This window comes from Mercenaria mercenaria, chromosome 4 (genome assembly GCF_021730395.1).
Source record: "Mercenaria mercenaria strain notata chromosome 4, MADL_Memer_1, whole genome shotgun sequence".
Classification (NCBI taxonomy): domain Eukaryota; kingdom Metazoa; phylum Mollusca; class Bivalvia; order Venerida; family Veneridae; genus Mercenaria; species Mercenaria mercenaria.
Window position 1 is genome coordinate 19,058,279 of NC_069364.1, and position 17,094 is coordinate 19,075,372.

At 33.9% G+C, this 17,094-nt stretch overlaps 1 protein-coding gene across 1 annotated transcript in view; it reads left to right on the forward strand.

The window, feature by feature from the left end:
• The window catches only part of LOC128556233 (uncharacterized), a 108,564-nt gene that overhangs the window by 12,326 nt on the left and 79,144 nt on the right, over window positions 1–17,094 (forward strand). The window contains exons 3-5 of the mRNA XM_053540611.1: window positions 10,190–10,234; window positions 13,999–14,043; window positions 14,554–14,589. Coding sequence (XP_053396586.1) covers window positions 10,190–10,234; window positions 13,999–14,043; window positions 14,554–14,589 — 126 coding nt within the window. The remainder of the gene's footprint in view (window positions 1–10,189; window positions 10,235–13,998; window positions 14,044–14,553; window positions 14,590–17,094) is intronic.

The following is a 17,094-nucleotide window of genomic DNA, read 5'->3' on the forward strand; positions in this document are numbered from 1 at the left end:
TAAGAGAGATATTCTGTATTTTATCATGAAAGTACCAAAATTTTAGAATATTGGGGTTTGCTGGCAAATAAGCTATAACAACAAATATTTTCATGAAAAAAAAACGCCTAAACAATATGAACATGTGTGCAAAACACAATTTTAAATAACAAAATAGTTCCAAACCATTTACATCGACATTTCATCATAAAAAAATAGATGTAATATTACCCCACCCACTTTTTTAAAGTTAAGTATGAATTATATAGCATTGTTAACACTCCAGCATGAATATTACTATAACAATCTTCACCAAAGTAAAAAAACAATATGCATGGCTACATAATCTGGAATGTGTTGCATTATGGGGATGATCCGACCAGTATATCAAGAGTAATGTGCCCCTGATATAGTAAAAAATAGCAATATTTACCCATTTTTTACAATTGTATCATTTTTGTTTAAAGAAATCTTGAATAAACTTAGAAAATTGTCTAAAATAGACAATGTGTACGGCCACAAGGTCTTGCAAGACCTAGATTTCAGGCATTTTCAGGCTAGCAAGTCCAGAGTTATCTGTCCCTGTTATATAAAAGTTGCAATATTTGACAATTTTAACGTTCTAGTTTGAACATTTTCGTAACAATTTTGATCAGATTAAATGGCAATGTATACGAGCACAAGCTCTTGGAATAACTCGATTTTGGGTATGATCAGACCAGCTTGTCCGGAATTATGTGCTCCTGATATATCACAAAAGCTGTATGTTAACAGCACACTTGAAGGGGTTTAGGAGATACAGAGCAGACACAAAATTGAAGGCTTTGAGTTGTGACCTTGACCTTGAACCGACATGGGAGACTCATGAGTTCTGCACATTGTCTTGATGAGGTGATTATTTGAACCAAGTTTCATGAAAATCCTTCAACATGTTCAAGGGGTTTAGGAGATACAGAGTGGACACAAAATGTTACGGAAGGACAGAAGATGGAAGGACGGAAGTAGGGAAGGATGGACAGAGACCATTCCTATAACCCCCACCACTTGTGGCGGGGGAGTTATAAACACCACAACAATAACCATGGAGGAAATGACCTTCAATTCAGCACCTATAAAATTTCATATTGTGATAATTGCCTACAAAAACAAGTCCCAGTACTGTACCATATTATCATTTTCTAACAGATGGTTAATCACCTTAAATATTTCTAACAGGTAGTGAACCACCCCAAGTAATCTAAAATATTTCTAATTGTCACTCAAAAATGTTCTGGTATGTAGGACTCAATGAAAATTATCTTATATTATATATGATAATAAATCACCTTAATGTCCAGAAGTTGTGTTGAGCTACCTTAAATAATTCTTCCTATAGTAAGTAACTGAATTAAATTTAAACCAACAGGCTACTTCTAATCAGGCCATAGAAATATATAAAGTGTGTAGTAGACCAACAAGAGCTGTCAGTGGACAGCGCGCTCGACTATTCTCAGTGCTTGATAAGCAATGAGTAAAACTTTAACATTACTATAAGCATATTCTAAGTCGAAAAGGGGCCATAATTCAGTCAAAATGCTTGATAGAGTTGCCTCCTCCTTGTTACAGACTGGGTCATGATGGTAAACAAGTATGCAAAATATGAAAGCAATATCTCAATGGACATTGAAAATATTTGGGGTGGTACGCAAACTTTAACATTTATTCTAAGTCGAAAAGGGGCCATAACTCAGTCAAAATGCTTGATAGAGTTGCCTCCTCCTTTTTACAGACTTGGGTCATGATGGTAAACAAGTATGCAAAATATGATAGCAATATCTCAATGGACTTTGAAAATATTTGGGGTGGTACGCAAACTTTAACGTTTATTCTAAGTCGAAAAGGGACCATAATTCAGTCAAAATGCTTGATAGAGTTGCCTCCTCCTTTTTACAGACTGGGGTCATGATGGTAAACAAGTATACAAAATATGAAAGCAATACCTCAATGGACTTTGAAAATATTTGGGGTGTACGCAAACTTTAACATTTATTCTAAGTCGAAAAGGGGCCATTATTCAGTCAAAATGCTTGACAGAGTTGCCTCCTCTTTTTTACAGACTGGGGTCATGATGGTAAACAAGTATGCAAAATATGAAAGCAATATCTTAATGGACTTTGAAAATATTTGGGGTGGTACGCAAACTTTAACATTTGTGTGACGCTCACGCCGGGGCGAGTAGGATAGCTCCCCTATTCTTCGAATAGTCGAGCTAAAAACCTATCAAAGTATCTTTCAAGTTCAGAACTGACTAGTACTGAAATAAATAAATTTCTTTTTAATTCACTGCACAAGATGTTACATTTGAAAATTTCTATTAATTGACTATTTGAGAAAAGTTCCTTGGACCTTTCATCAACGAAATTTACCAAAATTCTCTAATATAAAGCAAAGAAAACCTGTAATTTGTTCAGGATAATATTAAACAGTAATGTTCAAATCAAATAAAAGTACATGAATTTGTATACTGGGTATAAATACTCAAACAGATTTTCTGAAAATCTATTAATAGAACAGTTTTACTTTATGCTAAAATTAGTTAACCACTGGACCAATGAAAAATCAATACTACCTTGTAATGAGGATGTGGAAAATTGCTGGAATCCCAAAATGTGTACAGTAACTAATAAATGGGGATCCAGAAACTGAATAAAAAAAAATAGGACGAGTCTAAAAATAAATTCCACTGACTAAGATTAGTAACAAAGTACTGGCTTGTTGAATATACCTTTTAATTGTAAAATATATTGTTTTTAAAAGAAATTTTTATTTTGATGGCAATTTCAATAGATTTAAGAGATAAAATTTAGTTTGTCGGTCAATAGCAATACATAGCTAATGTTGTCTGTATATTAACACCGACTTTAATTAAATAAAATTTGTATCTTGTATCTTAGTTTGAAAAGAAATAGATAGAAGAACTACAAAATACATTATAGCTATTTGATACAACATGCAGAATCCTTCACCAATTATAGTTTAATTCTGTTAAAATCCCTTTTACCAAGTTAATGTGACTTGTGAATTTTCTTTCTATCTTTTACAATAGCACATCATCTTGGCTGATAGTGATTCTTTTTTTTTTCATTTGTACTTTATTGAAATCACTAAAAAATCCTAACTGATTACTGAAATACTAAACAGTTGTAAAGTTTCAACATCCAATTTTGAAAATTTTTGATTGATTTAAATACACATTAATTTTACATTCACCCTAAACCTGTATGATATAATGATCACAATTCCCTCAGATCACTAGCTGTTTACTGGAGGAATCACCGTGTAAAAGTCAAATCAAAATAAGTGTAGACCAGTCTGTAAATACTGTTTCTTCTGTCAATGGTAAACCTGCTTCCAAACGTTTCCATACACTAAAAGTTTTCATTTTACTAGTATAATCTTTTTATGTATGTTGTTTCGTCAGAATCACCGGATTTTTTCTGTATCCTAAACTCAGTGTTATCGACCTCTGTAATTGACTTTGTACTTCTGTTCTGTCACCCACTAACATTATTCATAAAATTTCTTCACTTGACAAATTAATCACCACATATGTATAAACATCAACATATGTGTGAAGTCTGGAGTACATCTGACATTGTACTTATAATATAAAATTCTGGTTCACGTATTTTTTAAGAGTATCCTGCCCAAAGCTCAGCAAAAATTTCTCTCAGAATTGATAATTTATAAATTAATGTTACTTCAAATACTTGTCAATCTGACTGCACATCATTTAACGACCACACATTTACAGTTGACACCCCATCACGAACTCTCACTGGGGCTGCATTATTGTACTCGCCCTTACTTGGAACTTTACCAGTTATAAGAAGGAGAAATGTGGTCTGTTCTGCTCTTTATTATTTCCTTAGTATCTGTTCTACCAAGACATTTCTCAAACTGTACTCTTCTCATATCTGGTTCTGAAAATAGACATAATCATATCTGGTTCTGAAAATTGATAATCAATACAATTCGCATTGTTACAGAATACTAACTTGATCACTTATAATTAAATATTTTAAAATTATGTATACTAGGTCTTTATTAATTCATTCATAAATCATCATGATAAAACATATTTAAGCACAATGGTCCATTACTCCAGAAAAGATAAAGGAAACTTAAGGCCTCAACAGATATAAAGTTCTAGTTGTACAACACTAATTTAATTATCTCAAAGATGTACTATTTCAAAATAGGTACTGAAAAGAATGTCTGAATGTAACCATTCTTAATAAAAAATAATATTCCATGAATTTGATTATGCATGACACAAATGAGCCACGCCATGAGAAAACCAACATAATGGCTTTGCGACCAGCATGGATCAAGACCCGCCTGTGCATCCACGCAGTCTGATCAGGATCAATGATGTTTGCTTTCAAAGTCTATTGCAATTAGAGAAACCGTTTCATAGCGAACAGCATGGTCAAGACTGCACAGATGCTGGTCGGAAAGGCAATATGTTGGTTTTCTCATGACGCGGCTCAAATCTTACAAAATAGAACATGTCCTAATCTGTAGGTCAAGAAAGATTTACGAAATCAAGGAATAGCATCATACACACGATAACATTTGGCTATCGTGTGTATGATGCTATTCCTTGTGTACATCTTAAATTTAATTGGTGTTGTACAACTAAAACCTACCGTCTGTTGAGGGCTTTAGAATGAACTAAAATAATTAATAAACAATTACAGTACAGTATGATCTACTATCAAATGACAATACAATATATTTTAGTATTTTTTACATGACTCACCAGACTTTGGAATCTGTAAACCATAAATGAACAGGAACAATGCCACACCACTCATGACAACTTCCGCATTCATTCTGGTGCTTTTGTGTTGATGTCCGACATGTCGGACTGTCGTATGTATTTCCATGTTGTTTTTTTTCCAGTATTTATTTTGGAAATTTTATGGAAAATGTAGACAAGCTTTAATTTACTGTCACCCAGTGGCTGCTTTTAAATTTCTGACTTTTGTAAGCTGCCTTGTCAACTGGTCCAATTCAATAAGTCCTTCCTTCCTGCCATTCTGGAAACTGGATAAAGTCCTCATGGATCACTAGTGTAGGAATTCCGAATTGCCAGAATGTCCTTTTTTACGAACCATATTTAGATCTATAGAAATACTTCACAGTCTGTTCCGGTACTCTCGACAGCTAACAGTTACTGCCTAAAACTGATGGCAAACGTAAAACAAATGACAGACGTAGTGAGATGAAGAATTCGTCAACTTTTTCGCCAAAAAACTGCATCAAGACGACACTTCCGCATTGCGCCAAAACAAACGACCGCTTTACGAAACCGGTGAATGTCGTTAAAAATCCCGCGATAAACTTAGATTTAAAAGCCTCAACGAATAGTTTGCTTCTACCGTTTCCATTAAGACGCCGATTATTGAAGATTCTCTTGGAAAGCAAGCCAAAAATAAGTAAAATTCAACACACTTAAATTTTTCGACTTTACGTAAAACGAGATCATTCGCGCATGCGCACAAAATGTATCGAACTACCTTAAGGGAAACAGTTTAAGCTTTTTAACAGTGTTTTGAGACTGTTTGTGAGAACAACTTTTGCAAGCAGACATAGCTTTTCCGTACAAAAGTCAGACAAAAGTTACGCAGTTCATGTTTTAAGCTTTGATATTGGCTTAACAAAATAAAAAAGAAACATAAGATATTACTTACTTTATAATAAAATCATTTGAATAATATAGAAATAGAAAGTAATGTTTATTATCTAAGTTATAAACATTTGCGACATTGTGAAAAAAAAAATCAAAAACAAAAAGAACACCTACATATGACATATTTAACAATTTCTTTTGCCATGCTTACCTATCATTTTCAGATTGGAAAGGAAAAAATATTTTGAATTTGATAATTTGTCCATGGGTAACCCTGATGTTCCTCAAGACAGAAAATGGCACTAATTCTATCGAATACTCATTGTTGTTGACACATGCTTAAAATGACTGAAAATCCGAATGCACGGAAATTCGAATCCATGGTATGTCTTTAAATTAAAAGTGAAGTGAAACTTGGTATACATCAGCAACTTTAAGTTAATATGTACATGTTGTCAGAACTACTATCATTGTTGATTATTTTGTCTGGACACGTTTGACGCCTATGACAACTACTATGTAGTCTTCTATAGTTCTCTTCATTTCAAATAAAATCGAGTAGACACGTGCATTTGTTTTGTGTTCAGTTGTTTTTGTTATTTCTCTTTGTTGACTTAATTTCATTGTTGATCCGTCGGTTACATTATTGGATGGAGCATTTTCAGGGACGTGTATCATACAATGTCGACATAATTCTAGTTCATTATGTAGAATAACTTTCTATGCATAATTGTGTATTGATAATATTAGAACCTTTTTATTTGAGTAGACATGCATGGAATAAAACTACAAAATAAAACAGTTGTTATGAATAACTTAACGTTGTTGTCCCTTACCGTCAATGGCACAATGATTCACAAAGGATTGAATGTACTGAACGTTGTATATGTGAATATGTTCTTCCACATAATCTAATGTAAAATGAATAACATTGTTTCTAAGACGCTGTGTAAACAAGAAATCCTTCATCAGTGTGTATATCATCAGTCTTTTGCAGAATACAATTATAACGGGTTCACAACGAGGAAAAACCAAGTACATGAACAAAGCCGAGATGTCAGAAAATTCTCATAAATGTTGATTTCGTGACTTTTGGCAGTAATTGTTTATAAAAGCGCTCGAGAATTATGTACATTATGTAGAATAAATCTCAATATATTTTGTTATGCTGTTTTGTTTTACTTTTCTGAGGTTAACCCGGAGGCCTTTAAAGGTCGTTCTAAGTAATGCATATATTTAAACCGCGGTTCATATGTTTAGCTTGTCCTTACTTATATTTTAAGGCATTTAAGGTCGGTGTACTGTCTCCGACTTGCTTCACATAACCTCGTGTAAACGCCATTTAAGATGAAAAATATATTTCATATGAAGAAACCAGCCAACTGACACTTAGAAATCGTACGGTTTACCAAACTATGCGCAAAACGTTCAGAAAGGCACTCCACCATTAAAACTCGGATGAGGGGCCTAGCCTGAGGGATAAACACAGGACGTTATTTCTGGTCAATGTAACGCCCCTTTGTACACGACGAGTTCGGATGTAAACCTATGGCTCATGGATTCACAGACTATAGCTTCGTTTCAACCATAAGGATTGTGCTGCAGAAAGCAATGCTTAGCGTAGCGTTCACGACGTCGGCTGTAGACACGGATACGTCCGTCGGCGTTCCCAAACTTGGGCATGAATCATCACTAAATAATTCATTATACCAACGCTGACCACGATTGTTGAGAGCCAAAAATAGACATTGGGGACAGTGACGTAGCAAAAAACAAGACCGCAGTAGTGCCTACGGTAGATAATGTAGACCTTTCACGGTTACCTACTTATAAACGTGACGAGGATTCAGCCGTCACAAATCTGACACGCAAATGGCTCAAACGGGGCCAATCAACAAGCGTTCCCATGCCCCTGACACGTAGGACGAGACGCAGTATTGTCGAACGAGAGACGTTGTCTAGCGACTTGTTCTTGCGTTCGCCCACTTCCGAGCATGGGAATAATTTGGGCCCCCTCTTCAAAATTTAGACTCGGCATTTATCAAAACCTGATATCTTTGAAAGGAAATCTCTGCAAATAAGGACGAGTATGGACTAACACATGTACCTGTATGAAATTCGCTCAACAGAAGTACACGGTTGACATATTCAGGCTGCACGAGGAAATCATTAGCAAGAACACGAATTTAACAGTGGACTGAATAAAATCGTACGAGTTTAAGCTGCCTCTGTTTGTCGGTCATACTTAATGTACATTTCTGACATTGCCAAAAATCTAAAAATAGTTATTCACTAACGAAAATAACGCCAACTTTTGATGATTTCTTTTTGTCTCGTCGGGTTATATATATATATATATATATATATATATATATATATATATATATGCAGTTTGCAAGCCCAAACAAACAGAAATGCATTGCTATGAAATGGCTATGGAATGGCTTTGACATGTACTTGCAAATATTGCTGTTGCTCTGTACAACATAGTAAATTTTTTCCTTTACAACTAATTCCTGTTTGCAATTAAACAATAGCTCGTTTGCATAAAGTTAAGATAAGCATGTAATACCGTATACCAGGTCTAAATGCAACTCTATGCTATACATGCATTCCTTCCGCTTATTTAACAAAAGCTGATAATACAGATGTTAGTTTTTTCATCATTTATTTTCACTCATTACGAAATATGTAAGTCCACAGAAATAACACCCACTTTTCCAGTATATTTCTCGCACATAGGTAGATGCAAATGGAATTTTAATGTTCTTGACTTGAGAAATGTTTGTATGAGATTTACAGACATCACTAATCTAATATTATTGTGTAATTATTTGAAAAACGCATATGAAAGACTCTGTATTAAAAAAAAACGTACTTTTTGTAATAGAGCAACAAGAACAAGCTCAACAGAAACAAAATTATGCCTAAAGCCTAAGTCAGAATTCAAAAGCTGAACGCTATAAAACGCTGACAATTATCTCGTTTCAAATTGCAGTTACCTATATTGGGCCAAGACCATGTGTTTAATGTCTAAATATTTCATTGATTGAATGTGGCATCATGCTCACAAGTTGAATTTAGACCATATTTTTCAACAGTGTAATGTAGATATTTTTTTTAAACTATACTGAAAAGAGATTGACTGAGTTAGTTTGCAAACGAAGTTGTTAAAACATAGTAATTCAGATAAGGCCTAAATTATTCACCTGTCATCATGCAATGTAGGTTCACAATACAAGTATTATCAGAATTATTTTCACGAAGTCTATTTGGGAAGACAAAGTAGGTCACTGGGTAGTTGTGGGTCTTTAAGAATATACGTCAGTGCACAAAGGCAATTCTAGAGTAAAAAAGTTATACTCCGGTCAATTATCCAGGCTGGTCAAAAAAAAAAAAAGAAAAAAAAAAAAGATTGTGATGAAGGTCATGTGGGTTGCGCCTGCATTTTCGTTAATTTATATGTTTACATCCTACAGATATTACAAGTGTTTCAATGCCCGTACACAAAGAGATTGATTTCAAAAACATGTACCGTCGTGTCATGGGAATGAAAACAGTCAGGGTATAATAAGACATCATCAGTAAATGTCTTATTTTGGAAAGATTATCAAATTAACGATTTGTTTGATGCCAGTCCCATCAATTCTGGACTTGCATGTCACTCTGGTAAGATCACTTGGTCAACTTCAAACTGGCTTGAAATATAATCATTTTATGTTTTGTTTGTATCGGAATCTTTGGCTGTATGTAATCACACAATTCTCGGACTGTTACATGATAGACTTGTTCTAAATAACTAAGAAGTAGCAAAGGCGAACAGAACCGAGGTTCATATTTGGGTATGCTTATTATCACGGGACCAACTAGATTAAGTCACGAATTCACTTTTACTTGTTCAGAACTTATTTTAAAAGTTATATTAGATCCATATTGATACGATTGTTAAAAGTAAACTCTGCCAGAGTCAAATTACTTAAAATCAGCACACTGTAGTCCTAGCTATACGTCAGTTAACCGTACTTATACGGCTTATCAGAGCGATCTTTTCATTATCAAATATTTTTAAATTGTCATCCCTGAAACCGAAAACAACCAGAAAAAATGATTTTATTCTGTCTAAATGTATGCCATGATCCGTCCAATTTAGATGTGGCTTTGATCAGGACCCTTGGTTCGAGTCCTGGCAACTGTCATTTAGATGTGTCTTGTTTTCTATAATTTGCTTGTAATTAATGATTATTTATTACGAACATCAGTCAATCAAAATGTGCTAAATCAGACAAGATTATAATAGATATGATCTGTGGCAATCCCTCGCCTACTTACGGTTTGCCATAACTTTAGAAATCTGCAGAGATAACACAGATCAGATATTTTATTTATTCTACTATAATCTGAACAAAACATCAAAGGTAAGTCCAATATAATGATTACACACTGGGCAAATCATTTAGTAAATGGAATCAAATACATGTTTTTACGAATACAATATATTAGACATTTCAGTTTTGATTTTCTTTGATATTCCAGGAAAAAGAAATTGATTCTTTCAAATATGCAGACGATGATGACGAGGTAATTATATTTAACCTTAGCTTTAACATAGCTATTACACTTTAAGTCATATTTGAGGAAAGATTATCGTATGACAGCTGCAATGTTCTTCACGTCTCGAACGCGAATCTTCACAACTTCAGCTGTACTCTTGTCGTTTCAGCTTCGGTCATGAAAATCGACGAACTTAAGAATAATTAATGGTATTTTATTTTCTCATTGCAAGTAAACACATAATTTGTTCTCCGCCTTTTCCGAAGAAAAAATGTGGCGTCCGTCTGTGCACGTTTACGTCCGTCCGTCTGTCCAGGGCATAACTCTCAAATTACTGTACGGAATTTATTCACATTGCAAACAATGATATATAAACATTTTATGTCCCCTACTCCCGCGAAATAAGATGGCACAAAGTGACTGGACTGTTCGTCTATCCGCCCGTCCCATTGGATTCCAATTTATAACTTTAGAATGCCTTGACGTAGGAAACAAAACTTGGTAGGCATGTTGGTCGTGACTGGCAGACGACCCTTATGGATTTTGAGATCAGTTGCTCGAAGGTCAAGGTCGAATTGACATTGAGCTGAAAATCAGCTTTCAGTCAATCACTGAAAAATTGCTTTGGCCTACACTTGATTATCAGTGGTCAGAAGATGAGCCACTTTGTTTTGCAAGTCGGTATTTCACAGAAAAAATGGAACTCATTTTTATCTCTGGGAGTCTATTCTGTAAGAATTTTCTTACAAACAAAATTGTATATCACAGTTATATTACGGAGCAGATGCTACTTCACCATTTGCATACTCATACGTCAAAAATGAAATGTATAAAAACTTTGGTGTAGATAAATGTTCCAAGAGCTGATCATGACACTTCCGTGGTATCCAACATTATATTTTCCCAGGTAGCACAAGATGACAAATAATATTTAAATAAGGTTTATTTGTTCCATGCGACAGAGGCTGACCCTCTCTCTCTCTATTCTCAACATTTTCCCAGCGATCTCTTGTTAAACAATATTCATCGATATTTAAATATTCCATCTCAATATGCTACCTACAGGTTTTAAATAACAATAGAAAGATAATTCATTGTTATTTTTACTTGATGTCTATTTTTCGTTTTAGGAGAGAAACAATATTTCAAAGTAGCTTCAAATGTGTATATTTTAAATTTCCTTCCTGTTGGCAGTAATGAAGTATAGGTCGACCACGTTTTTGTGAGCCGTTATTAATTTATGCAGGACAGTTTATTCGCCAAACAAGAAATATCTTGAAAAATGATGGTCGGCGAATTGTAATAAGGAAAGAAGTCTATGAATTTTTCATCTAACATTCATCTTTCATCTAACATTTTTCAAATTGCAAAACTAAACACTGCACTTTAACAATTTAAATGGTTCTATTTTAATTTTTCGCAAAGGTTTCGTTGGGTTGCAATTTTGTTTCGTTTATCCTTAGACGAATAATTACAGCAGTAGTTTGATGAAGATTCATGAAGCGAGGTCATTAAACGTGTTTATATTTTTAGCTAAATTGGTCCCTATCCCCACTTGTAACAAAATAGCAGGAGACCTCACGATATTGTTACACATCGAGTTTGATAAAAATCCATTACATTTTAGTGGTTAATGCGAAGAAAGGCATATTTACTTTTAGCTATAGTGGTCCCTAATAGGGCCCAAGTTCCTATATAAATAAATTTGGAAGAGGACCTTATAATGATGCTCCAGACCAAGTATGACAAAGATCCACCAAGCTGTTCATGAGACGCTGTATAAAGGCATTTCTAGTTTTAGCTCTAGCAGCCCCTAAAAGGGGTCAAATGTCCCAGCTGAACAAAGTTGGCTGCGGGCCTAATAAAGATGCTACAAATCAAGTTTGATTAGAATACATGAGAAAAACATCAATTAAAGGATTTTTTTATTTATTATTTTTATTTATTTCTAAAATAGGCCAACTGATCCCGCTTTAACAAATGCATATTCGCTATTCATGAATCTTTGGACAATGACGTCACACCTATAAAAAAGTGAAGGTCAAGCAAAACATACAATTGTAATTATTTCAATATTTTTGTTTCATAAGGAAAGTTTGACCGTAGTTCATATCACATAGATAAACTGTATGCAGCGTACCTTCATTTCAGTGTAATGAGATTCAGTCATTATATAGCATATATATAATAAAACAGATTTCAACTGAGTTCAATATTTGCATACCATACTAAAGAAAAATATTCATATATAATAAATCAGTTAAATAATTTATAACAAATATACAAAGCAAACAAGTACTCCTTTTAATATGCAATCTGAATAAGTCACAAAAGCAAGAAACCTTTTCATATACAGACGACAACTGTAACAAGGAAAATCTTTTAAAAAGCACTTCTCTACATAAAAGACTCTTATCACACCCTTATTCATGTGATACGCAGACCGTATTCAGCTCTTTCTTTAATTTGACATATGTTGGTATTTGAACAGGTTTTTATCATATTTATTAAACTTACTTATCATTTTGAGATATATCAATATTCTTGCTAAATATACTGAGCCCAAGGTAGCTTTAAAACTGTGAACAGCGTCGTTTAGGATAAACGCTTTGTCTACATTTCACTCAGCGTAGCACAATCAACAGAGTGAAAGAAATTGACACTCTCGTCCAATCAGGCAGAGTGTTACATAAATCTTCCATTTTGATAAATTATCTATAATGCGTTATCAAGTAGTTTGATTTGCAAACTGAAGTCACGTGGAATAGGAAGCGAAAACGAATTTAGACGGCGTTCGCCGAAAAAGGGTAGGATCATATATGCAAAACATAGTAAAGCGGTATAAGTTATCGATGAATGCAAACGAATGCATAGTCCAAAGGATATGGCGTTGGCTAAAAAACTGTTAGTTAAACAGAAATACTGGGAGTTATATATTGCTATAGACGATCTTCCAGCACCGATGATCATCGAGCTTAACATCGTCTAACACAAAGACTGACACAACTGGAGGGTCGTCAACAGACACAGCAAGTGAAGTTGAAATTATGTGACATGAATTAAATTGAAAAAAAAGCAAAATATATCAAAAGTATAGAAACAATGAACAAAAATAAGTCAGACCAAATGAATGAAATATATAAAATGGTTTTTAAAAAGAGTCTTCAAATATTCTTGACTAAAATGAAATAAAAATAATGATTCTTGTATACTAGAGAAAATAAAATGACCGTAATCTGGGCTTGAATTCACACCTCACGGTTTGTAATCGTTACGTTCTACCAATTGCGTCTGCGACATAACCAAGTTTATGGTAAACAAAACAAACGTATCAACATACTCTATAGAGAATTTTCAGCCAGATATGGACCGAATATCGAAATAACCCAATTATCATTTAGTCAGGGCTCAAAACGCGCGGTCGAACTCTACCATAATTATCATCATTTGCATGAACACAACACACATATTACTTAATACAATACACATGTTGCTATTGTCGTCATTTGCTGACATAAGATGTCCATCAAGTCGCGGATCTGGAGAGTGATGCATGGGGAATGGTGACCATAAGCATGATTCTAACATTTGGTTCAGATGGCTTTGTGGCACTAAGACCTGTATATGCCTCATGCTCTACTTAATCTCATTTTTTTCTCTAAACGTTTTGAGACAAGTTTTCAGGTACCTGTCTGGTTAGAATTAGTAAGATTATTACTAGCATTAAATCATCATCACTATTGCTGTTTTAAATAATTTAACATTTAAATTTTTTTCCGATAATATTACAGGGAACAGAATTGAAAGGGGAAAAAAATGCAGACGATAGTGTTGAGGTATCTATTATGTCCTTGTCTTTCAAACAAAACTTTTTGGCTTTAATGTCTTTATCTAGAAAATATTATGGTATGACAATATAACTCTGTATTTCACATCTGCAAAGATCCATGTCGTGAGCTTGATTAACTACAGCTGAAATATTTCCAATCTAACTTGGCTAGTGTATAAACGTTTCTCTTTCATGTTATTCCGATGAACTTTTGATTGAGGGGGATGGGGCATGTTGCCCGCCACATTCCGCCAATTTAAGAAATTGATTAATCCTATACATCATTTAAAGAGAATGTCATTATGACGACAATAAGCATTTAATAGGGCACTTTATGAATCATACAAAGAAACGCGTGTGAGGTATCTTCAAAACACGACATACGCACATAAACAAATATTATCTAAGGAATAAAGGTTTATTCTGGTTAGAATTGTTGTGATTATTTTTATTTTATCTTCATTATATTGGCGTATCTAATAGTTGACATTTGAGTTTATTTCCGTTTATATTTCAGGAAACAGAAATGAAACAGAAGAAACCTCCAGACGAGGTTAGTCTTTTAACGATACTATTAGACTTCAATGTTGATATTTACGAAGGATTATTTTGTGACAACAAACCTTTGTACTTCGCATTTTCAACAGGTTTTTGATGTCGCAAAGTATTACAATAGCTCACATTTTTCAACTACAACTAGGTTAGTGTAAAGTGATAACTCTTGATATTCTTCTTATGAACTGTTGAAGAGGGCTGGGGCAATTGCAGATATAACAACAAAGAGTTTTTTAAGTTTACCTTTTCTGAAGAAAATATATTTGTCCTCGACCCCTGCGGAATAACACGGCATATAGTTACTGGACTGGTCGTCTATAAGTCCATCAGATTGGATTCCAATTGGTAACTTTAGAATGCCTTCTTCTAGGAACCTCAAACTTGGTAGACATGTAGGTCGTGACTGGCAGACGATCCTCATAGATTTTGAGATCGGTTGCTCAAATGTCAAGGTCGCATTGACCTTGAGCTGAAAATCATTTTTCAATTAATAACTGGAAATTGCTTTGGGCTAAAGTCGTCGATCTTCATTGGTTGCTTGTCAGTGGTCAGAAGAACAACCCGTTTTGCGGGTCAGTATTTCACAGGAAAATGGAGGTCATTCTTATCTCTGAGAGTCTTTTCTGTAATAAAATTTTTTAAAACGACATTGTATATCACAGTTATATTACTGTGCAGATGCTACTTCACCATTTGCATTTGTCTACATGCGTCAACAATGAAATGTAATGAATACTTTGGTGTAGATAAATGTTCCAAGCGCTGTTCATGACACTTCTGTGATGTCCAAAATTATATTTTCCCAGGTAGTCGAAGCTGACGAAAAATATTTAAATAAGGTTAATTTGTTCAGTGGAAATGAGGCTGGCCCTATTCAAATATCCCATCTCAATATGCTACCTACAGGTTTAAAATAACAATAGAAAGATAATTCATTGTTATTTTTACTTGATTTCTATTTTTCTTTTTAGGGGATAAAATATTTCAAAATAGCTTCAAACGTGTATGTTTTAATGTTCATTGATGTTGGCAGTAATGAAGTATAGGTCGACCACGTTTTTGAGCTTTGATTAATTTATGTAACAATTGATTCGCGAAAAAAGGGTAGGAACATATATGTAATACATAGTAAAGCGGTATAAATTATCAAAGAATGTATACGAATGCATGGCCACAGAAATATGGCGTTGTCTTAACAAACTGGCTTTTCGAGGTTCGAGCCTTGGTAAGTTAAAAATTCACATTTCATAAATCGTCTGTTTCAATAATCATTGCACGACATTGATCTAGGTGTATTGGCAATGCACTGTCAGTTGAACAAAAATACTGGGAGTTATATATTGCTTTAGATGATATTCCAGCATCGGTGATTATTGAGCTTAACAACATCTAACAACGCAGAGACTGATACAGCTAAAGGGTCGTCAACAGACACAGCAAGTGAAGTTAAAATTATGTGACATGAATTAAATTGAAATAAAAGTAGCAAAATACATTACAAATATAGAAACAATGAACAAAAATAAGTCAAACATTATTTAATTTATTGAAATATATTAAATGGTTTTTAAAAAGAGTCAAATATTCTTGACTAAAATGAAATAAAAAATAATGATTCTCGTATACTTGAGAAAATAAAAACGACCGTAATCTGGGCGTGAATTCACACCTCACGGTTTGCAATCAATACGTTTTACCAATTGCGTAAGCGATATAATAAAGTTCACGGTAAACAAAACAAACGTATCAACTTACTCTATAGAGAGTTTTCAGCCAGGTATGGACCGAATATCGATATGATTGATTAAAACGTGCATCATTTCGTCACCGCTCAAAACACGTGGTCGAACTATACCATAAATATCATCTTTTGCATGAACATCACAAACATATTACGTAATACAATACACGTGATGCAATTGTCGTCATTTGGTTACGTCAGATGTCCATCCAGTCGCGGATCTGGAGAGTTATGCATGAGGAATGGTGACCATAAGCCTGGTTCTAACATTTGGTTAAGATGGCTTTGTGGCACTAAGGCCTGTATATGCCTCATGCTCTACTTAATCTCAGTTTCTTTTCTAAACGTTTTGAGACGAAGTTTTGAGGTAGTTGTCTGGTTAGAATTAGTATGATTATTACTGTTATTATCATTATGATATACTGTAATTCATTTGACATTGTATTATTTATTCCAATTAATTATTTGAGCTGTTTAATGCATATGTTACAAGCATTTCAGTTACTACTGGTACTTTTATATTGTTTGCTTTTAATGGCTGTCCTTATCAGTAGTATCATTGAATCTTATTGATCCTGACTTGCTGTTATAGACATACTGTTGTGCACACTATTATTTAATTATTGATTTGTTTTAAGCTTTCATTTTTCACTGTGTAATCAATTTATTATTTTTTTCTTTCTTTTTTTTACATTAAATTTTATATTGTTCTTAAAACTATAGGTTCTGTTGCTTTTTTCTGGGCTATATATATAACTCAAA